The sequence below is a fragment of the Schistocerca piceifrons genome, chromosome X (assembly GCF_021461385.2).
Source record: "Schistocerca piceifrons isolate TAMUIC-IGC-003096 chromosome X, iqSchPice1.1, whole genome shotgun sequence".
Lineage (NCBI taxonomy): Eukaryota > Metazoa > Arthropoda > Insecta > Orthoptera > Acrididae > Schistocerca > Schistocerca piceifrons.
This window is the reverse complement of record NC_060149.1, coordinates 912,093,282-912,118,393: the sequence shown is the minus strand read 5'-3', so window position 1 is coordinate 912,118,393 and position 25,112 is coordinate 912,093,282. Positions and strand designations below refer to the sequence as shown.

At 38.6% G+C, this 25,112-nt stretch overlaps 1 protein-coding gene across 6 annotated transcripts in view; it reads left to right on the top strand.

Annotated features, from left to right (window-relative positions):
* Positions 1–24,701, top strand: part of LOC124722711 (tetratricopeptide repeat protein 39B-like) — a 336,578-nt gene extending 311,877 nt beyond the window's left edge. For all 6 annotated transcript variants that reach the window (XM_047247848.1, XM_047247847.1, XM_047247850.1 and 3 more), the window contains exons 12-15: positions 14,485–14,646; positions 14,783–15,012; positions 22,060–22,294; positions 22,423–24,701. In XM_047247848.1, the coding sequence (XP_047103804.1) occupies positions 14,485–14,646; positions 14,783–15,012; positions 22,060–22,294; positions 22,423–22,543 (748 nt within the window). In that variant the 3' untranslated portion in view covers positions 22,544–24,701. The remainder of the gene's footprint in view (positions 1–14,484; positions 14,647–14,782; positions 15,013–22,059; positions 22,295–22,422) is intronic.
* Positions 24,702–25,112: the final 411 nt, after the last annotated feature.

The window sequence follows — 25,112 nt, the reverse complement described above, 5'->3', positions numbered from 1 at the left end:
ACGACAGTCGTCCCATACTGAGCCTGCATATATCACGAATTTCTCACCCTGCGCAAAGTCCCAGGCAACTGGAAGAAAACACAGGTGACTCCCATTCGTGAGAAGTGTAGAAGAGCAGACCCATATAATTACAGACCAATATTCTTAACGTTGGTTTGCTGCAGAAGCCTAGAACATATTCTGAATTTGAATATAATAAATTTCTTTGAGACCAAAACACTTTTGTCCCCAAATTAAAAAGCATCTCTCACGCAAACCTCAGCTTGCCCTGTCCTCGCTTTCTGTGAACTTCGGATGAGGGACAACAGGTAGATCCTATATTCCCAGATAACCCATTCTGTGAGTGGCTCTGAGATTTCTCAAGTAATAGAATCCAGAATTTCTCAATTAATAGAATCCTATTTGCCAGAGACAAGGGTATCATCAGGTACGCTCCAGAGAACTGCGGTAAGACCATTCTAATTCTCTATATACGTAAATTATCTTACAGACTGAGTGACTGTTTACCACTGATGCTGTGGTGTATGGGAAGGTACGATTGTTCAGTGACTGTAGAATGTTATAAGATGACATAGTCAAAATTCCTAGTTGCTGTAATGAATGGCAGCTTTCTCTATGTGTAGAAGCATGTAAGTTAATACAGATGAGTAGGAAAAACAATCCAGTAATGTTCGAATACAGCATTATGAAATAGAACAAGTGTGTAAGGATGATAGTAGGGATGGTGAATGGTCAACTTCACTTTAGTGGGAGAATTTTGGAGAAGTGTAACTATTGTATAAAAGAGATAGGGTATAGAACACTAGTGCATCCCATTCTCGATTACCGCTAGTGTGTGGAGTATCCCCACCAGATTGAATTAGAGGAAGCTTTACCTCTTGGCTCTTGCACAGTCCTGTGGCAAGAGGACGGCAGGCCCCCAGTGCGGTCCCGTGGCGAGGGCGCGGCAGGCCCCCAGCGTGGTGCTGTGTGTAGAGGGCCAGCTGCGGCTGTGGCATCGTGGCAAAGCTGGGGCATGGGAGCAGCAGTGGCTGCAGCAGAAGGAACATAGGTGAGGACTGTGGTGCTCACTGATATGGTGCACCACTCTTGTGAGATCAGCCATGGCTGGATCCTCGCAGTGAAGGGAGAGGAGGACAGATGCTATGTCAGGCTCACGATCGACGGGAGAGAGGCGAATGGGTGGCTGATGAGGTGGGCTGCAGCAATGAGTGCCCTGTAAATGTTGACGAACACCTCGTCATGAGGCTGCAGTGAAGATCCGAGTGGGACACCACCCTCGAGAAGAGAGCAGAACCTGGCTTCATCGTCTGGATGAAGCAGCATAATAGCATCAGGCTCAGATGGTGGAGGACAGCCACCGGGCAGAACGGTGGAACAGAAAGGCTGAGATGCAGACCTGGGAAGCAATAGCAGGCAGAGCCATCATCAGGAAAGGGCAGCCTTGTTTCTGAGAGTGGCGAATCCTGGCACAGACAGGTCTTGCAGGAAAGCCTGTGAGGCCGCATCTGATCACCACAATAAAAGACAGGAAATGGCAGCAATTAGCTCGGGGTGGCACCGGGCAGTTTAACACAGAAGTGCTTGTCAGAGAAAAAGGCAGCAACACGAGACAGGTGAGATCCCTACTGAGAAGAGAGGAGGTCTGGAAGGGGAAGAAGGGAACCGGAAGTGGACATGGAGCTTTGGCAACAGGTGGAACAGTGGGAGAGGTGTCAGAAGGTGACAGGCCCAGATTATTGCAGGTGGAAGTGAGCAGTGATGCCACTGTTGGACTGGAGGTGTAGTCACAAACAGAACAGGAGGTGAAGGCACAGAAAGCCCTAGGGCATGGCCAATGAAGGGGAGTGTCAAGTGGCAGGCAGCACTGGAAATGGGAGAGAGACCTGGTCCAGCGGCAAGGGCACTGGTGACGTGGGAACCCGTAGTGGTGCCAGGGCTAGCATGGAGGGCAGTGCAGGAGTAGGCGGTGCAGAGGGGGTGGCAGAGCCAGAGGTGACAGTAGGGCCAGAGAGGGCAGTGGGGCTGGATGATGCCTCAGAACTGGGGATGGTATCAGAGGCAGAGAGCATCTGAGTCCAAGGATGCAATAGAGCGAGAGAGGCCAACAGGGACTGAGGAGTCAGGTGCCATAGGCAGAGGGATGAGAGGCAACCGGGTGACAAACATTGGGAAGGAGATAGTCAAATGTCTCAAACAAATAAAACCCAGTTGCTGGTGTGGAGTCCTGAGCAGAGAGTGCACCGTGATGGGAGAGTTCCCGTTGAAGAAGCTCAGAGGTGCACAGCAAGTGCTGCTCGTGTTGCAGAAGCTGTGCCGTCCTGCGTGTTGCGTGTTGGGGGCATTGTCACCAAACACTGCTGAATATACTGAGTGGTGTCCTGGTTTAAATGGTGCAACTGCTGTCTCCATAATTAGCAAAGCTGCGGGAATGAGAGTTCCAGCAGAGGGGTGCATTCACTGTAAGGCCGAACAATTACCATTACCATTCTTATGCATTTGGTCTTACAAGGAGGCAGAGACAAACACAATAATGTTGGTCCACAGCTTGCAATGAAAAAAACACTTCAGTAGTAAACATACAAATGAACATTTCAAAGTTCAGAGCTGAAACAAGAAATAATATCCACTTCTGGTAGAATGATAAAATGTCTCGCTGTTGTCCAGCTCTGTGTCTTTGGTTGGTGTCTGGTTGGTATTCAGTTGACATCCTAGAAGGTGGTCTGCTTGGTGTCTAGCTCAGTCAGATGCAGGCTGGTCAATGTCTCGGCAGGAGTCTTGTGCCTCCCTGGACTGGTGGTCTTGGTGGCACTGAAGACAGCTGCAGAAGACCTACCAACAGATGAGTGTAGGGCACCGCCAGCATTGAACCTGGAGCATGAGTGAGTGCTGTCAGCTAGTGGTTGTGCAGCATCTTAAATAATCTGATAGAAGGATTTCCATGAGGGTCACCCAACATGCGGACACGAGTCACGTGGTATGTGGACAAAAGACAGTTCTGTGTTCACACTGTGGTTGTGTGTGCTGCTTTGGGGTGATGTGGGTGCCTCTTGTGGAACTCGCTGGAGTTTGGTGTGTACACGGACTGACATGTTATCTGTCACTGTTTGTAAACACGTGGTGTGTATAATTGGAACCGGGAATGCTGCATGTGTCTGGCAGAGCACAGGACACCTAATGTGGATGTGTTCCATGGTGATATTTGCCAGGTGAGTGGCTAGATATTACAAGTAGACATAAAAGCAGTTAAAGTGTGTGCTGTATGGTTTGTTACTGGTAGGTTCAGTCAGGACGCGAGTATTATGAAGATGTTTTGTATAGTGACAAGCAAAAAAAATACACTTCAGACCTCCTCGTCGACAGTGTAGCTAGCCTAGATTTACTTCTGCAGGCAGTTGAATATTAGATCATTTTACTTAAGTTTGAAAAATATCAAATACTTAAATTGGAAACAGGCCACATCCACAGGGAAGGCCCTATGTATTTGTTATTTTTACAGAACATTATCACTTATAATGTGATACAAATACAGAATGATGGTCTCATCTCAGTATACAAGTGACTACGAACTTTGACATACAGTTCTGACTAATGGTTTTGTTAGGTTGCAGCCAGATCTGAAGTAACACGATGCTGCTGTTGTAGGAGCAACTGAGTGGCACTGCACTCTGACATAGGTAATCTTCCAGCAGTGGTGGCATATGAAACTTCTGGAGGGTGTGTGTACACCAATGTCCCTCATTTGTTGCAGTGCTCGTCCTTTCTTGTGGTTGGTACCTACTTTGACGTTGGATATCAATCTCTGGAAGACCTCACACTTTGTGAACTCAAATGGGAATCCCAGGTGGGAAGATGACATTCTTTTTGTGAGGCACTATTGACAACATTTAGAGAACTGGCATTTGAGGTTGACTTGTATAGAGGCATATAAATGGTCATTTTTCCCTAACTCTGTTTGTGAGTCAAAGAAAAAAGCTAGTAGTGGTGTAAGGTACCCTCCACCATGCACCGTGCACTGGCTTGTGGAGTGTTTATGTAGAATGGGCAATGATACAATGTCCAGGCTAGTTGAGTTTGCATATTTTCCAACCATATAAAAGAAGGTTGTGTGAGGTTGTAAGAGTAAGGAAGGGTTGGGGTGGAAGGTGTTTTTCATTGCCGCATGATCTCCTTGTGAAATTTCGATCCATGACTTTCTCCTCCGAATGCGAAATTTAGTTTATTGGCAGCCACCTACAGCAGGAGAAATGATGATCATCATAAAATTGGAGAAATCAGAGCCCCCCTGAAAAGATTTAAGTGTTAATTTTTCCTGTGCACTGTCAGAGTGTAAAATGTTAGAGAAATAGCTTGAAGGTGGCACAATAAACTATCTGCCAGGAACTGGATTGTGAACTGCAGAGTAATGATGTAGATGTAGATGAAGGATATGCAGTCAGGTAACTGTTTCTAGGGTAGGTAACTGATTTAAGCAGGCACTGAAAGCGCTGTTGGACTTTTTCTGAAATGAAATCTACATAGCAAGGTTTTAGGTAGTGCTGTCGCCAATTGGTGATGACGTTCCAGGAAATTACTGTGATTCATTGGATAAGAGGTGGTGCCTTTGTCAGTTAGTAGGTTAGGTAGGTAGGTAGTTTTTTTGGTTGGTTAGCTACATGTTTCATATATGATTGGAATGATTGTTTTATAAAAATAGTGAGGAACCAGACACTTCAGTGTTTTTTTTTTTTTCATTATTGGTTTCAGCATTCCTATTCATGCAACTACACGAAAAAAGGTGTTTTTAGATTATAAGCTACCAGATTTTAAACAGAAGTTTGTCCATAGAGGAAGAGTAATCTAGAAGTAATTTTAGGTTAGATTTAAAATTGCCTTTGCTGCTTGTCACCCACTTTACATTAATGGGCAAATAATGAAAACTTTTTGTTGCTGGATATTGAACTTCTTTCTGAGCCACTGACAGCTTTAATAATGGAAAATGAAGGTCATTTTTTCTTCCTGTAGTGGATGTGGATATCACTGTTCCTTTCAAATTATGATGGGTTGTTTACGATGAATTTCCTAGGAGGAATAGTCAGTATTCAGGAATATGACAGGAATTATCATTAGAAGCAAAAAACTTCGTATGGACATATGCCATATTGCAAATGGTTTCAGAGATAGAACATATTTAATATAATTGTTATTCATTTTCTGTATTATTCAGTACATTATCAGATTTACACATGTACAACAGTTAATAAACATTTCAACATTTGTTTTACAAAGTATCAATTGAAAAACACATATTTTTAACAGATTCTCCTCCAAGCATTATTATACACATCACATTATAGCTGTTGTGCGATTCACAATAAATTTTCGAATGTCCCACCACCAACTTTACTGCACTTGTGCACTCTTAGCAGAACATGGGTTGCTTGTCTCAGCGCTTCTGTGTGTTCCCTAATGAGGGCAGCAGCATCCATGCTGTTACCAAGCAGTTCCTCTTGCATATTCACCTTTTGTTTGCCCACCTCAGACTTTATCCAGCCCCCATAAACAAAAATCTAATGGTGGAAGGTCTTGCACTCTTGGTGGCCAGTTCATTGTACTACAATGACCAATCCATAGATGAGGGTAAATGCAGTTGAGACGTTCCCTCCCACATCTGGTGAAATGTGGAGCAACCCCATCAAACAGGAAGTATGTTGTAGTCCACGTGGCCAAAGGAATGTCGTCAAGGTGTTCACCAAACAAATTTTTAAAAAAATGCAGGTAATTCTGTTCTGCCATTTGCTCTTCTAAAATGACTGGATCTATCAACATGTTACCGATAATGCCTTATCAAACATTGATCAGAAAGTGAACTTGAACATTGGTTTCCTCTGTTGGGTGTGGATTGTTCTGTGACCATTGTTGATTATTGTGTGTATTCTTGATTTTATTCAGTGTAAATGTGATTTCATCTGTAAATAGTATTAATGGAAGAAAATGATTATTTTCTTTTAACCAATGATAAGATTCAAAATTTGACGTATTTTTGCCAATATGAAGATTATGGACACAGTGTATGTGAAATGGGTAAAAGTTTTCCGCATGTAGTGTTCGCTTTACACATCTTTGTGTGGTGTTAATAACACAGAAAGTCACCGTGTGCTGGTGGTAGGACTCCACTCCACCATTTCAACAATGTGTTGCTGTTCCTGCACAGATTGTTGAACTACACATTCAGAAGAGGAATGGGAACTTTGGAAGAATACCTGCTTCATGCACTCTAGTACCTTCCGCCGCGGAAGTCGAACACGCGCCAAAACAAATGGATGTGGCCAGCCCATAGAGGGCTCCGCGTCCGCGGCGGCTCTTCCGCGCAGTGGCTCTCATGCAGTGAGGGCGCCACCACTACACCACGTGCAGACCGCGGCCAATAGCCGCTCCCTCCAGTTTCGTATATAGGGACCCGCTCTGCCCTAGTCCAGTCAGTCTGGTACTCGCTCTGGATTGCATCTCTATCTCAGCGGTACTGCGTTCTGGTCGTTGCTTGTTGTTGACATTTGCCTGGCTCTGGTTCCGAGTGGATTTACTGTCGGTGTTTGGTGTTGTGGTTTCTACAAGCCTCCATTATTTGTCTCTTCCTTGTTGTGTCGGTCGTTGTCGGTTGTCGTTGGTCTGTCGTCCGACTCGTCCTTGGGTTTACCCGGTGGTGCGTGCTCCACCGCCGGCGACTTCCCCACCTGGTGGCTCAGATCCACAGCCCAAGGCATTCCTGCGGTTGGTTTCGGTTACTACATGCACTGTGCTGAAAAATCTGGTAAACGTTATATGATCAGGAATTTGATGTGTCAGAAAGTGTTGACAGTATTCTTCGAAAGCAGCAAGAGCACTCACATCAAAGAAGCCATAAACATACACCAGATCTTCATACTCACCTCATTAGTGTAGATGTGTGGCATTTTAGCTTGCATGTGCAAAAACACAGCTAACTGATGCTTTTCTGTGATACACTCTGTCACTCAGATTTCTTTACTCACAACAATGAACAATTGTTTGTCCAACAGGCTAGTTTAATATAAGAAAGACATCCCTAGCAAAGAGGTTGAAAGCAACAAGGTACATTGGGCTAGAATAAAACTTCAAAGAGGTTAGGTACGTAAGACACATGAATGCGAATCACTAGTCAAAAACAAATCTACATTAAATGTGTTCTATCATAGAAACCATTTGGAATAGGACATACGTCCATATGAATTTTTTTTTGCTTCAGATGAGCGCACCTGTCATATCCCTGGATATTGAGCACTCGTCCTGGGGCACACTATACGTGTTGTGATGGAGCAGTTAGATATTTTAACTTCTTGAAGAGGAGATAGAAGAGGCTGGTGTGAGGCTAAAACTGGTTGCACTTTCAGAAAAACAATAACTAAAATGAAAGAAGGTTATTCAAAAGTGGACTACTTTGCACATCTGTAAAATCCAAATGTACTGCTGGGTAACATTTAATACCTTGTTGCTCCTCCTGGTATCTTGTAACATGTTTTGATCCTCCTTGGCACACTGTCCACATTGCTGCTCAAGCATGTGCTACTCTGAGGAAGCAGCCTTCCTAAGGTCATCCATTGTGTGAGGGCTCCAATTACAACACACTGCAAGTTTCAACTGATCTGAAGCTTGCTCAGTTGGGTTCATTTTAGCAGATACCATATATCTATCATCCATTCAGCTGTTTCCTGCCTCCTGGAGGAAGCGATTAAAATGATGGGTGCAGTGTACTAATGGATTATCATCCTCAAAGATGAAGTATTGCTGAAATATTGACTGTATCACTGCATCCTTTATTGATACTGCACAGTGCTCCAATTGCCCTCTATAATGATGAGAGTTGTCAGACATTAATACATAATCCTGCCTCAAAGTCACCTCTCTGCTGAACCCATGGAACTGCATGCAAGAGGCACATATTGGTACCTGTCTGCCTTGACATTCTTTTGTGACAATCTTCCAGTGCCGGACCAGTCTGGCACTCATCAGTGAAGAGAACCCAATGCCATTGATCCAGGTCTCATTACAGGTGTTCTCTTGCCTTCACACTTAATGGTGCTAGAATATTTGTTGTGTTGTCTGTAATGGATCTGTACAAGTCAGATAAATTGTGTGGGAACATTTGCATACTTCCTGGGACAACACACATCCAAAGGACGGAGTACAGTTTTGTTGCATTCTCCTCGGTATATCTACGAGCCATAATATGTTGGTACAACTAGTGTTGTTGATCATGAACAAACACTACAAGACAGATCTTCAGTGTTTTGTGTCTCACTGTAGGGGTTGGTTGTTCAAATTAAGTTGCTGTGATATACACTAATTCAGCAGAAAATTTCCCGTGCTGACAGCTTTCTTGCCATATAGGCTTGAAATGACCCTTCAAGGCATATTGACAAGCTGAACAGACACAAGTGGCACAGTCCCATTCACGGCTTTGAGACACATCACTGTCTACTGAACTTCTTTGAGAGTAAATTTACTTTTACATCCATTACACAGTTATCTGTATGTACTGATTTCTTATAGTTATAAGAGAAGTGAGAAAAATGTAACTGATAAAACTAATGCTATTCATGAGGCTGTTTCCTTATTAGGGTGACTACAATGAATCTTGCATAGTTCCCCATAGTAAGGAAATCCTCAAGGATGTGGAACACATAAAAAATGCACTTTAACAAAAAAACACTTATACATATTATTATTCTTTGAATAGATCCTAAGTGAAATGGTCCCCAAGGGTGTGGAATAAGTAATAATTATTTACAAACTAATACAAAATGTATCACAAACATAAAAAAAGAGATAATTTGTAGACTTGATGTAACCAAGCATAATAAAAATAAAGAAAAACAAAGGTACAGTGGTTCCTTACACAGAGTTTAGTACTGGCCTGAGGATGCACAGAAGGCCTATATTACATGGTACAATTTTGTGTGATATTGTTAATAATATGTAATTGCTTCTATAAATCGTGTAAGCTCTTCTTAAACTATACATTATTGGTAAGAAGGCTTACAACGGTTACTGGCAAGTTACTGAAAACTTATATTCCTGTATATTTTACGCCTTTGTAGACCCTGTAGACTCAAGTAAGTTACTGTCTTATTGTAGATTGTTCTCTGTCCTAATATAGACTCAGAGAATTGAGCAAATGGTCTGAAAGCTATATTGTTTGTGATAAATTTCATTAAGGGATAACTATTCCAAGAAGCAGTAGTTTGCATGCAGATTTCTTTAAACAGGATTTTGTAGAACATTTTTTTAATTCACACCACACCACATCACATGCTTTTGGACTTGTATAAATTGAGCATGGTTGGATGAGTTACACAAAAATGTTATTACCATATGACAACATAGAATGAAAGAAAATTAATTATGCCAACTTTTTATTTTTAAATAACCTGTGTGTGACAACACGGGGCTAGTAGAAACAGAGCCTTGCTTAGATGTTTTATTAGTTCTGTTTCATGCTCCTTCCAACTTAAATTCTTGGGATTAAAACATTATAATGAGTTAACACTATCAACCTCTCCTATTTGCATGTTGGTTAGAAATCCCCTTACAGGTTCTGAACTGCATATATCTTCAAAGTTTAATGATGATGAATTGGCTAGAAATCATTTACTAATGTCATGACAGATTTATAAACCGCTGTAACTAAAATTATACTTGATTTGCTATTTACTGTAATGTTAGTATCATCTGTATTACCTGCTATTGTTAATGATGAAAATGCATTTAATATGCACAGTAAAAACTAAAGGGGACTTACGCATTCAAAATTACTTGACAAATCACAGAATATTCTCATGACCTGTAATTTATTGTAATGAAATAATTACATTCTTGCAGTATGTTTGAATACCCTTCACAATTATTTTTTAAATTTGAAAATTCTGGCTAAAGTGGAACTCAGAAGTTTGATGCCTTTTTTTCTGATCAGGAAAGAGCCCAGTGGAAAGTGACTAGTTGAACAAATAACTTTGGAGTTAACTACACTCAGAAAAATAATAATAATAATAATAATAATTATTATTATTATTATTTGTTTATGTTTGTGATAACAAGCAGAATATTTTAAAGATTTTGCAATAGCAAGATCTCTTCTGGTATAATGGAGATAATATAGATGTTATCCCAGTTATTTGTGAAGGTTGGTGTCAAGTATTCCAGGGCTGAATTTATTGAGCCTAGCAACCCTGTCTTATCAGTAACATTTATAAAGTGCTTCTTAAAAGTGTTTGCCACACTACGCATATTTGTTGTCAATGTATCATTTGTTCATAAAACTATCTATTCCTCTTCAGTTATGGTTTGACATGTCTTCTCCACCATTGTATTCCATATTATTTTTATTTTGTAGTCTGAGGTTGCTATTTTCTTCTCGTAATGCATCTCCTTCAATGTGTCAGTTACATCCTTCAATATTTGCCAGAATACGTTGTAATGAGCTACAATATCAACAGCAGATGTATTCCTGATTATTGAACTGAGTTTTGTTTCTTGTTCAAAAAAATCATTCTGTTAGTAAGCCATGATTTTATGGTAGACTTTGATCTAATGTGACTAGTTAGGGGGAGAAAACACAGTTTTAATATATGACAAGAACTACATTAATCAATGCATTACATTTTTGTCAAGTGCAGTTAATGGCTTTCAGTATTTGAACAGTTTGCTAAAATTCTCAATTTTTGGTGTATTAACTACACTCTTGAATTCATTTTTAATACATTGGTGGTTTCTGGTGAATGTGGCACCTCCTTTCTCCAAATCTGCCTAGCTCAAAATCCTGTAATACTAAATAGCTCCCTGATAATGGCCAAATTATGTTCAGAGAGACAAAATATGTCAGCTGGGCTCAGTTACTAATTCACCAGTGCAAGTACAGTAAAACCTCTTAACGAATCTCACGGGACCAAAAAATTTGTTCCTTAAAAGAGGGTTTTCCTTAAATAAGGGTTTAGATCAAAATGCACTAAATAAGTGTTCCAGAATCAAAACTGGAGCGTAGGCTGTTTAGGCCATATAAATACTCCATAATCACAAACTCACCTTGTGTTGCATACAAAAATGCAGTGAACATGAAAATGTTTTTTGGCCAATTTAAAACTACTCGATATATTTATAATACTTTTTATTTCAATATATTTTGGATGTTAGGTCACATCAAAAGTCATTAACTGGTATCTTGATTTAAAAGGAGAAAATTTTATTTAGCTAATGACACTCAATGAATTAGATATCACAATAATGAGTAAAACTGCTATACTGTCTTTATTTCTGAAAAAAAATCTAGAAGAGTAGTCTGCTGCTTCCTTCCAGCACAGTGTACTGCTATAAGCTGTCGTTCCAGCTGGTTAACACTGTTAAGAATTGCCTCGTCCACAACGAAAGGTGAAAAAATACCTTCTAACAGTCTCAAGTCCTTCCACAGCTGCAGAAAAACTTGGTGTTGGTGAGTCCACATCATCATCATCATCATCATCTTCTTCGTCACCACCAATTTCAGTTTATTCACCAATATCAGTAGCAAATAGCTCACTCATGTCCATGGTGGGTGTAGAAGTAAGTACATTATCATCACACGAAATAAAATCTTGGAACCTCACAGTCTCAGGAACATCTATAACATTCCAATCCTCTTCAGGGATATTGTCCTCCACAAACAATGTTGCACCACAGCCAGCATTTGCAAAGCAGTTTATGACAGTCTGCTGTGTGACTGCATTCGAAGCGGCAACAAACATATTCATGGTCTGTAAAATATTCAATTTCATAACTTGCTTCCTCTGCAAGAATGAAATTGATTTTTGCGCTAGAGCCATTCTATATTTAGCTTTAACTGAATTGATTATGCCTAAGTCCAGTGGTTGCAAGTGACTTGTGCAGTTAGCAGGAAGGTACACAACATTCATATTTCTTGAAAATGAGGTATTTTTGGGATGAGCAGGCATCTATCTAGTATAAGTACAATCTTTCTTCCTGCTGCACCCATCTTCGAGTCCAAGCTCCTCAGAAACCTAATAAAAATATCTGTTGTCATCCAGGCATTTTTGTTAAACTCATATTTGCACAGAAGTGTCTCTATGTTCTTAAAACGCCTCGGAGTTTTAAATTTACCAATAATTAAAGGTGGCAACTTTTCACTTCCGTCATTGTTCACGCACAATAATGTTGTCATTCTCTCTCTACTTTTTTGTCCCCCATGACATTTTTCACCCTTAATTGAAAGTGTATTAGATGGAAGGAGGTTATAAAATACACCAGTCTCATTGGCATTAAAAATATTTTTGGAATCATACCCTTGAATCGGACGTGGCAACGTATAACTTTTCCAATGCTCCACACTTTCATTGTCCACAGATGCACTTTCTCCACTTAAATTTTGGGTTGAGAGATTGTGACGTTTTTTAAAATGATCTAGCCAGCCGTTAGATGCAATGAAGTGCTCATATCCCATCCTCAGTGCAATTTCTCGCACCTTCTCACGCAACACATTGCCACCTATGAGAATATTTGCAGCTCGTATTGCCTGAAACCAGTCTAAAAGAGCAGTTTCTATGGCTTTGAAAGACAACTCACGAATGTTCTTCCTTTTTGATGAACATGAACCAAGTGCTTCTAAATTTAATAAAGCCTCCTTATTTTTTATTATTCCACACAAAGATTATGGCGCCAAATCGTACTTCTTTGCAGTGTCGTATAATTTCATACAGGTATTGCGATTCTCTTCAAAATCCCGAATAATTGTTAGCTTCTGCTGTATCATCAGTTTTCTTTGTTTGCTGGCCATATTGCACGTACAAAAACACTATTGTAAGTAGACTACACAACTACTGTATACACTTAACGCTTTCACTTTATAGCGTCAGACACGACAGCTGGAGTGCAGTAGTGTGGAAGAATTGTGTTTTCAAATGATCAGTTTAACATTCACTAATGTCGATAACTTCACAACTATCGATATGAGACCAATATCCGAATGCGAACACGGACATCGATTTTAAGAATGCAAATGATCAAAGCCTAACATTACGATTTAATGTCCAAAAACAAGAAGTGCAGCTGCAGACTGTATTTTAATTTGTGAATTGTAACATACTTATTCCTTAAAAGTGGGATTTAAAAGAAAGCACGATTTGTTAAAACCGAATTTAAGGAACACTGTTTTTATGGCGTTATAGCTGGGACGAACAAAAGTATTCCTTAAAAGCGGGATTTCCTTAAAATCGGTTTCTTTAATATGGGGTTTTACTGTAAGTAGTTAGTTATATCTATTCTCCAGTCCTTGAATACTCTAATGCAATAAGAATAGCTGACTGCTGACACAATGTTTACCAGATCACACCTTATAGAATGTATAGGATCAATGTCAGTACTGTTGCCCAACCCATCCACTACAATCATAGCTTCTTTCTTCATTAAATCTTTACCTAATGACTGTATATGCTCATTCACCTGACCCTCACTGGCAATAGGTTGTAAAAAAGTTATGTCCTGGTATCTGGAGCATAGTTCATTCTGAAATAGTTGCTGTACACGTACAACTTGAGATCTTTCTAAGAAAAAAACTTCTTCTCTTTATTGACTTTCCTATAGTCTTCCTTTTCAAATCTATACTGAAGTTTTTTTGTATCCTGTCTACACTATTGGACTCAGGCTCATCCTTTCCAAATTGAAGCAAGAGTTCAAATTTATTTTTGACATTTCTGTCAAAACTGAAAAATTCTTTGCTTATTTTCTCAATTTCCCATTACCATTTCACACCTTTCTTTACACAACTTCCTCCATAACATGTTCAGGTCTTTGGTTGCCTTATGTAATTTAGCCTGAAGGGCAGTGATCTTCCTATCCTGCTCCACAGTCTCCATACCTCTACTGTGTATTTTACATAATCATTGAAGTAAATGATTAGTTTTCATTATACCATGCCACTATCTTCACCCCAATGGTAAAAACTGCCACCATCACTCAGAAGCCTGGAACTAAATATTCTATGCCAAGTGAAGCACTTTTCATATTTGGTAAATTTATTAAACAAGAGAAACCGTTTCACAACATTTGTCCAGCATATGGCTATACACAATCAAAGTAGAAAATTTGCTTTACCAATACAATTAAAATTTAGACCGCGTTCTGTAAATACGTACCTTAGTACATATTTAGAGAACATAAGGGGAAAAGCTCAAATTAGTTATGCTGGAAAGAGAGATAATGAAACAGAAATTTCCCTGTTTGCTGTGCTAAAAGTTTCAGTTTATGATAGAAATTTACACCTCAAACTTAAATTTACAAACTTTTATTGTTTTTTTAGTATGTACAAAAAGTGAGACTTTTGAGATCAAGATTAGGATAGACACTAATATATGTATTTCATATGTAATCCTCATTTAGATAACACAACATTTTTAGCAATCTCTCAGTTTTCAAATATATGACCAGTGTTTTTATTTTTTTAAGTGTTAAACAGAACTGGCATGAAGCTAGCGAATTTGCTGGACGATTGTTTGAAGAAAGTAGATGGTCAAAAACTATTTACGCTTATCAAAAAGCTGCAATGTTGTGTATGCTAGGTGATGATCTCACTGATGATGAACAGACTGAAATTGAATATCTTATGAGGTAAGAATGTCAATGGTGCCTTCTATTTCTAACTCATAGTGCTTGTATTTGAAAGATGATAATTGGAAAAGCTACAGAATAGCCATAAAATTTGATAAACTAAAGCACTACATGGCATTTTATATTTGTAATAAAGGCATGCACCTCAATGGAAGCAGAGGATAGCTGGAAAATCATTGCCAATGGAGAAGTTTGCAGTCAAAAAGTCGGAACGCTATTTTTCTCAAGGGAAAAGCTTGGTTCTTCCAGGTTATGAACTAATGTATGTGTGGAACCTGTTCAAACAAATTGGGAAAAAATGGGAAATGTTAGATTCAGTGTATAAACGAGTTGAAAAAGTACTCAGAAAGTTGGAATCAACACGTGGTAAGTTAATAACATTTGTTAAAATGTTATGTGACTTTTCCTTTCTTCTGGAAGGTTTTCAGATTTAGATACCATTGCTTACTGCTTCCTCATACTATATAGCATTTACAAACCTTCATTGAATATGTGTTTATTTTCCTTCCAGTTCCTGCACCTTTAATCAAAATGTGTATTTTCTTTCATTGATAATTATTGTTTCTGCTGTCCTCCTGTAGTGTTGGTAATGTGTGCCATGACTTTCAGTATATATGCTTGAAAATGGCAAACCATTAAAATTGTAACATTATGTATCATGTTCAAAAATTTTATAAAGTCTTCATAAAATTATTCAAAATCTAAACCTTATTTCTACAAATGCATTTTATGGCTTTAGTATGTAAATGCTAGGTCCACATTTATTTATAATTTTAAGATATAAAAATCTGTTGGCCAGGTATTAGAATAAGGCATGCAGCAAAACAAAATAAGTGCATTATTGAAATACTTGCCACTCATGTCATTCACAATTTTGTCACCTTGCATACCCTTTTGACTGTTTTCATGTTTACTAGTTGCATACATTAGAAGACTCACAACTACATATATCCCAAATGTTCTATCTGAAGAAATGTTATCATAGTGACATTTATTTTGCAATAAATTATTTAGTTTTTATACTAGAATTTCTGTTGCATAGATAGTGATTTAAGCTACTTATGTTTTATAAGGTTTTTTAGCAAGCAAGCCTTTGGGAAATAGCTGCTGTATACTGGCAGAAGTAAATCTGTAATGACAGGTTATGAATTGTGCTTGGATACAGTCAGTAAGTTCATTCTTAATGAAATACAAGATGTTTGGTAATGCATCCTGGTCCAGCATTAAATTTTAATTTACGAGGAAGTTTCAAAATGGTGCACATTCTGCTGCAGAATGAAAGATTCATTTTCAGCAAGATTAATTCTTTAAGTCTGTTTTTTTATACACTGAGTAGGTCTGTTGGCAGTTTTTGAAACACAGTGAGATGGCAGTCATGGCACGGGATGGTTTTTCAGGAGGAGCTGTTTGCCATTTCCATTTGTTTCTATAAATTTAAATTATTTATAATTAAATCACATAAGATGGGTGCTAGATGTTCCTTTTGAAATAGTCATACTCTTAGTCATAGTCATAGTTTCCTGCCCCATCCTTATCTAGTCTGAACTTGTGCAGCATCCCTGATGACAATATAATCAACAGGATATTAATCCCTAGCCGGCCGGTGTGGCCGTGCAGTTCTAGGCGCTTCAGTCTGGAACCGCGTGACCGCTACGGTCGCAGGTTCGAATCCTGCCTCGGGCATGGATGTGTGTGATGTCCTTAGGTTAGTCAGGTTTAAGTAGTTCTAAGTTCTAGGGGACTAATGACCATAGATGTTAAGTCCCATAGTGCTCAGAGCCATTTGAACCATATTAATCCCTAATATTCCTTCTGTTGTTTAAATTTCTCTCAAGTTTCTCATTCTGGATGTGTTTTGGATTACAGAGATGGGAATGTGTATATTCCTCTAGACTCTTGTCAGTATCTTTTCTTTGGGAGGAACTATTCTGTTAGTCTAGCAGGAAATTCTGTGTGAAGCTTGGCAATTATGGAACTAGATAGTCCAGTGTTGAATCTTTGAGCTGGCATGCTTGGAAGTACACTGGGTAGTATTTTGCTCACAAAAGGTACAGACCTAGACTCAAATCCCAGTCTAGCACACAATTGTATCTGCTCACAAATGTTTATCCTCAACAGGAACTATTTCATTATTCGGTCATTATTGTATTCTTGGACTTTGAAATAAAAAAGATCACTGGACAAGAAGGTTACACATATGTGCTTTGTATTTGTGGAAACTATTTCCTACTCAGTGTTTGTATGAGCCATTTCTCATCAAAAGTGCCAAAGCCAATTGTCATAGTGGAACTGACTGAACTGTGTCCTTTCACAGCATCCGCATTCATTGATTTTAAATTTCACAGAACCAATTTCTGATTCTTATTTCAGAACAGTTTGTCAATAAGGTTTTGGGAACTGACCAGCATTGTTATTTGTGTGAAACTGAAATTAGGTTGAATTCACCTTCATTATGGAACAGTCCATTTTGAAACTTGGAATATTAACAGAGGCAGCCAGAGCACCAACAGCTGCAAAAGCAACAACAATTTCAGCCACTGTTGAAATAGGGGAGCAACAACAGCTTATCAAAAACGTTTTGCTCTAGTGCTATTGTGGACAGTTCCATCCCCTTCATCTGAAAGGACCCATGAGGACTGGAGTGACTATACTACTGTAAATTAAGAATGGGTATTTATATATGTTATTATGTAGCCAAGATGTATAGGGTGCAAAAAGGACTATTTATACAATATTTTAGAGCTTTAGAGGAGACAAAAAGAAACTCTCTGTTTGTTGTAGGTGTAGTTTTTGTGGCCTTCAATGTGGTTTGGTGCAGCTATCCATGCTACTCCATGCTGTGCAAGCCTCATCATCTCTGAATAACTTCTGCAACCTACATGTGTCTGAATCTGCTTACTGTAGTCATCTCTTGGTCTTCCTCTGTGGTTTGCACCCCTCCACACCTCCCTCCAGTACTAAAGTGATTATCCCTTGATGTCTCGGAATGTGTCCTATCAACCAATCCCTTCTTCTTGTCAGGTTTTGCCACAAATTTCTTTTCTCCCAAATTCTGTTCAGTACCTCCTCGTTAGTCACATGATCTACCCATCTAATCTTCAGCGTTCTTCTGTGTCATCACATTTCAAAAGCTTCTATTCTCTTCTTGCCTAACTATTTATCATCCATGTTTCACTTCCGTACATGGATACACTCCATACAAATACTTTTCGAAAAGACTTCCTAACACTTACATCTGTATTCAATTTTAAAAAATTTCTCTTCTTCAGAAATCCTTTCCTGCCATTGGAAGTCTACATTTTATATCCTCCCTACTTTGGTCATCATCAGTTATTATGCTGTCTGAATAACAACAACAACTACTACTACTACTACAAGTGTCTCATTTCCTAATCTAATTCCCTCAGCATCACCTGATTTAACTGGACTACATTCCATTATCTTTGTGTGGCTTTTGTTGATCATCATCTTATTTCCTCCTTTCAAGACACTGGCCATTCTGATCAACTGCTCTTCCAAGTCCTTTGCTGTCTCTGACAGAATTAGAATGTCATTGGCAAACCTCAAATTTTTTATTTCTTTTCCCTGAACTTTATCTCCTGTTCAAATTTTTTCTTTGGTTTCCTTTACTGTTTTCTCAGTGCACACTCCTTTTTATCTGATAAAAACACTATTCCCATGCTAAGAGTCCAAGAAGGTTTTGTTGCTAGTGATGTTCAGAGATGGCATACAAACTGTTGTGTGATGAACATTGTTTTTGCAGAAGTTGCATACTGCCTCATAGATTTATTTATTTATTTATTTGGGGGGGGGGGGGGATGAAGCATTTGGTTACAAGACCCAGATACTCCGGAAGCACTGGTTACCTATATGGCTAGAGCTGCAGTCATTATTTGTGAACCCCTGCTTGTTTTGAGTGTGCTAGACAGTCATTAGCATACAGGTGCCAGTTGTGCATTAATGTAAATGGGCAGCAATGTCTCCAAAACAGTATTCCTCACAGAGCAGTTTGAATGCCATCTCTGAACATCACTAGCATCAAAGCTATCATATAGATATAATCTCCTCTGAACACTGTAAGATTTTGTATTTGTAGCTTTTTATACATATGAGGGAAGATCGGAAAGTAGTGCACAGCAATTTTGCTTTTCCCATGGTATTGCAGCCAGAATGTTGAAATTTCATGACAATATTGTTTGATAGTTTCATGTTTGCACTACAGATAGTATTTTGTTGTCACGTGCTGCTCTACCGAGAGAAGCCTGAACCAAAAAACAAACTTGAAGTGCATGTTACTGTCATCGACTTGTGAAGAGCAATGAAGTGTTGTTCAGCATTTGTGGGCCAAAGGCCATAAACTGAGTGAAATTCACAGGAACATGTGTGGCAGGTATGGGGATGACTGTGTGGACTGTAGCAATGTCTCCAGGTTGTGTGCATTCTTCCAAGAGGTTTGTGTGACCCTTTGTGATTCACATCACTCTGGGTAGCAGTTAACAGCTGCAACCTCACAGAATGTCAGCAATTTTGAATGACCGATGTGTGCAACTGCAAACCTTATCACGTGTACGATATTGTTCGTGTCACATTGAAATTACATAAAATTAGTGCTCACTTGGTGCCTGAAACCTTGACAGGCAACCATAAGGACCAGCGAATGATGACAAGCTTGGATCACTTAACGCATTATGTCACAGAAGGGCATGACTTTCTGGAAGGAATCGCCACTTGTGATGAGTCACAGGCCTACTGCTACACGTCCAAAATCAAGCAGGCCTCTATGGAGTGGAAATATGCTGATTCTTCAGTACGAAAAAAATTCAAAATGACTCAGTCTGATAGGAAAGTGCTTGTGACAGTGTTCTGGGATATACATGGTGTGTTATTGGTGGACTGTACTGAACATGGGACCACTGTGAATGCTGCAGCATACATTAAAACTTTGGTTAAATTTCGTTATGCCCTCTGTGACAAATGCCTCAACATTAATTCTGACTGTGTCAAACTTCTTCCTGACAATATTTGCCCCTTTTTGGTGGTCTTATTCGTGAGAAAATCACCATATTTGGGTGGGAGGTGCTCCAGCATCCATCATACGGTCCGGACCATGCAACTGTTGGACTTTCATCAGTATTGTCCCATAAAGAAATTCCTGGTCGGCCAACACTTTGTGACAGATGCAGAAGTGAAACCCACAGTCTGCAAATGGCTGTACTCCAACCAGATGGACCTCTATGAACATGGCATATTGAAACTGGTGCCACGATGGTAGAAATGTCTTGAGAAGGCAGATTTACTTCGTTTTTTGGAAGGATATTTCAAGGCAAACTGTTTCCTTCAACACATTACATGAGAGTTTCTATCTCTCTAACTGCTGTTTTCTCATAGTCTGCTAATATTGCCAGATCAGCTGTGAAAGATTGGAAAGAAATTTGGATGTCTTTTTTTAGATCTTCCTGTTGATACAGGGATCCAATAGTTTTTCTTTTCCCACTCTTGGATGACGTTGTTCAAAACCTGATTAAAGGGGAGAGGAGAGAAGAGGACATGGATTGTCGCCCTGCTGAACACTGGTTTGGATCAGAAATGGTTCTAACACTTCACCCATTAATTTTACTTTGGGTGTTTTGTTAAGCATTTGATGAGATTTAGGGTTTTTGTTTAAAGTCTTTGTTGAAGGATGATAAAAAGGGATTGTTGATTGACTGAATTTCCTTTTTGTGTCAGGCAATGAATATTAAATGTTTAAATGTCAGATTGTCATCTACAGATACTTTTGTGATCTGTCTAGGGCATTTGACTTCAAATCCTCACACATTCATTTGTGCATCTGCTTGGAAAAATATTGAACTTATGTCTGTCAGAGTACTCAAAGTAATTGTTACCCTACAATTTTATTCACAGATAGCTCAGTTTTAATGCTAAATAGGAACAAATAAATACTGGTATTCCACAGAATCTGATCTTGAATCTGCTCCTGCTCCTGATATATGCAAACAAGCTGTCATCTTTCACTGGCAAATGAAAAATAGTTTTCTGTGCCGATGATTCAGGTGTCATAATCCAGTCCAGATGCACTAAAAGAAGAATTTCTGACACAATAATTTTCTTATGCAATTGCACATGCAGAAGCACACTTTTCGTTGCACCGAGCCCTAGTCATAACCCATAGGCCACATTTTAGTGAATGAAGATGTGTGTCACATTGAGCAAAACCTGTAATGTATGTTGGTACTCAGCATGATATAAAAATATAAGCATATAACTGCTGTTTTAAGTAAAATCGTGCACATCAGTAGCTGTGGTCACTAATGCATTGTAGTGCCACAGAATTTGAATCAGAGGTAGCCAGTTCAAATGCTGGTGGGGGAGTAAATTTTGTCACTGATATTTAACCTAACGGGATGAAGGTGTGAAGTTTGTGATCAGAAGGCTGTGTACCAAAATCCTAGTGTAGGTGCCAAACCTCTCAGAAGATTTTATGTAGTGAGAGCATATGACATTATTGACAGTGTGCCACATTCGGATGAGAGTGTTATGCTTGATGGACCATTTACTGCTATCCATAAAGAATAGGGTTTGTGTTAGCAGTTGGTTTAATCTTTTCTCATTCTTCCATTCAATGCTAATCTGTAAAATTACAAGTACAACACTACACTGCACATTCACTCATAACTGTGATATACATACTAAAGATAAATGCTTGACATTTCAGAAGAAAATAATGCCAAACAAATTCTGTCAGAATCTCGGCCAGAACGGCAATGCAAGATTCTTTCATTCTTGGCAGTGTTCATATGATTGAGTGTGAGGCCACCTTTGACTTTCAGTACAAGTAATTGCATTTGCTGGTATACCATATGATCAATAATTGAGGCCATACTTTTGCAATAACTACCTTTCCTCCCTCTCCCCCTTTCCTTCTCCTGCTACTACACCACCCATCCTCTCCTCCAGTCAATAGTATTTCATGTTCACTCTGTAAGTGACAAGGTTGTAAGAATTTTGTATTTTTAGAATGTAATCCTGTATCCTATTTTTGTATTCACTGTAATTATGCTTTGATATGTTACAAAACAGTAAATGTCACCATAACATAGATATTATACTGCACAACCTGTCTTTTTATAAAAATATATGACACATTAAATGTTCACAGATAGCAAATGCCATGTACAGTCAGTTGGTAAAAATAAGAACTTAACAGGTAATGAAACACAGAGTATGCAATCACACGACAGTTTTTGTTGCATTGAATGTACTCTGTGATTAAACAAAGTTGAATTTATTGTTCGTGTAGAGTATTATTTGTTGCTCATGAAAGATGACCCTGTACAGCTGATTTCAGTGTTTATACTGATACCTCTGTTGAACAAATACTGATGCTAACTGCTGTGGCATTTTCAATTTCAGAAGAAGGCGAATATCATGCAGACAACAAAGCATTAGTTTTATTGTTGAAAGGAACATGTTTGCGACTGATGAATACCCCACTTCAAGCAGAGGAATCCCTAAATATTGTGCTTTCATTGGAGAAAAAAATAAAAGAAGATCTTTATCTTATACCGTATGCTATGGTTGAACTGGCACTACTATACAGGAGTCAAAATGATCTCTCTAGAGCAGCCCAATTATTGGAAGATGCAAAGTAAGTTACAGAATATGTCAGATGCATTTCAAAAGTTGTCAATGTAAAAGTGTATGAATTTCTTTTTTACTCACAAAAAGTGAGTCTGAGTGGCCCACTCTCTTGGTAATGACTTCTAATGTTTGTAGGAAGAACTATACTGGGTATTCTCTGGAGTCACGCCTTCATTTCAAGATACATTCTTTCCAGTCTGAGTTGAACACGAGAAAATCATCAGATGAGACTACTTCAGAACTTTCTAGTCAGTAGTTGATGACAAATTTATGTTTCTAAAAATGTGTGCAATTTCCTTGACCAAACCAGTAAAACACTATTTTCTTTCTAACTTCAGTAAATGTAATCTCTGGGGTTTTTGATCTCAAAAGACATGAAAACTATTTTGTCATTACTGGTTTTTGTACTGGGTAAGATATATACATTCCAATTTTTTTTACATGCTTAATGCTGTGATCCAATTGTTGAACACTTTATTGTCTTGAAGAAATTGTTTTAAAGAATGTTTTTGTTTATTTAAATATTGTTAATGTTTTAGAAGTTTTAATATTTTTGACAAAATATTTCATGATCATTCTTCCATTTTATCTTGCAGTGAAATAGTTACTCTTGACACAAGTTGAAGTATCTAGTTACGACATTGTTAAACAACAAATGATCTACTTGAGTCTTACATCGAGAAGTCGGAAAATTGTGTGTTTGTACTTCCATACTTTTCATACAGGCCCCGCTCGCCGCCGCCACCCTGCTCCCACTCCCCGCTCGCTCTCTCTCTCTCTCTCTCTCTCTCTCTCTCTCTCTCTCTCTCACTCACTCACTCACACACACACACACACACACACACACACACACACACACACACAGTGTGGTCATTAGCTCCATTGTTTGTGTGACACGTGACTGAGCAAATAATGGAAGGAGTAAAGGGTACAATGCCCCAAATAGTTGAGCAGTTGATAAGCAGATGTGCTCACACCGCCGTCCGCCCCTTTTCCCTAGCCAGAAAAACTCACACACACACACACACACACACACACACACACAGCTACATGGTCGAAAGCTTAGCAATATTTCCAGTACTTATATTCTACGTTTATGTGCATATCTACCACACAATCCTTCATTCAAATGGTGGGCTGTTACTTTTACTCATTTCAATATTTGTATTCCATCTGTATAACCAGGGAATCCATCTGTTAAAAATGGTGTGCTATTTAAATGCTTGTACAATATACAGATATGCTCATTACTTATGTCAGGTGCCCCATAACTCACTCAGCTTTGCTTTTAAGCAGTAGTTTGCTTAACCTTTCAATTTTTTTAATTCCTGAAGGATGTTCTGTGTGGTTTGGTCCATTCTTCCACAACAATCAACTAATTTTCCCACATCTCTTCAATAGTTTACTTGTCCGGAGTTCCAATGTTGTTGCTGTGTCTTGTTCAGGTAAAACAGGGGATACGAGATACATTTAGTGCTTTCATGTAGCAAGGTAGATATGCATCTGCTGAAGATGAGTTGCAGTACATATGTGGACATTATTTAACTTCTTTTTAATCTAACCTCATACATGTTTTTAGACATTTCTCATTATCCAAGAACTGCCAAGATGCATAGTTACTCTACTCACAATTGGATGAATCTACTTAATCAGAAGATGATTCTGAATATTCTGCTATGAGCACAATCTTTATGTGCTCTGCATGTGGTTTCAGTTAGTGTTTTATTGTTTTCGTTATCTGATATACTGTGTGTAAGTCATTACATTTATGTTTTTCTATCTCTTTCTGCATTTCATTTGCAATTTTTGTGTGTCAGGGGCACTGCCTAGGTGCAGTTGTGTCAGTAGTCTTATATTTATTTTCAGTTTACAGAACTGTTAGATGAATCTCAAGAAGTGGATGGACATTAATCATCTTCATGTGATCACAGTGCTTGTCTTTGTGTGATGCTAATGCTCAGACTGGATTTCTTTCTTTGTAGTCTATTTCCCATATATTCTGCATAATAATAATTATAACTGTTGCTTATTCAATTATCTGGCTGACAATAATTTGTTAAAAGGATTGTGTGATTAGAAATAGGATTGATTGATGTATGTGAGATGAGTATGCTACTTGAAATTTTTCTTGCCATAATGCATTATACAGATGAAAAGATATTTTCATATGCCATAAGTAATTCCATTAAGATGACAAATGAAGATGAAGGAACAAAGATTTCCTAAAGAAAACTATGGCCTAGATCACATTATACCTGTGATAAAAGAACCAGTATTTCTTCAGGGACATGCCTGATGTCAGTTGCGTATGTCAATGTCTCTGTTATATTTGTTTGTGTATAGTATATTAAATAAAAGGTGTAATATGAATTTGTGTTCTTACATTGTGAGAAATAAACGTTTCTCATCATTAACTGTTTATTTAACATTGAATTTTTATGTTGTTGTTTTTATTGTACTTCAGTGACACAGAACAAAGCATCATAATAAATATTTTGTTGTTGTGAGAGAATCTGTGAGTCTCAGTTTTATTTCAGTTATTTAATTGTCTAAGTGTATAACTGAGGAATTTAAAAGATTTAAACCACAACTTATTTATTGGTGAAGAAGAATAACAAAATGACCTATGAGACTGTTCAACTTGCCCAGACATCAGAAGCATCTGAATATTCACTGATATCATCTCAAGCAAAATGACAAAAATTACGTTTAAAACAATTACTTGTATGTTGTACCAATCTACAGGGAGTGGACAAAAATATGGAAACATCGTAAAGACAACACAGTACCACAGCTAATACGAGGTGCATTCAAGTTCTAAGGCC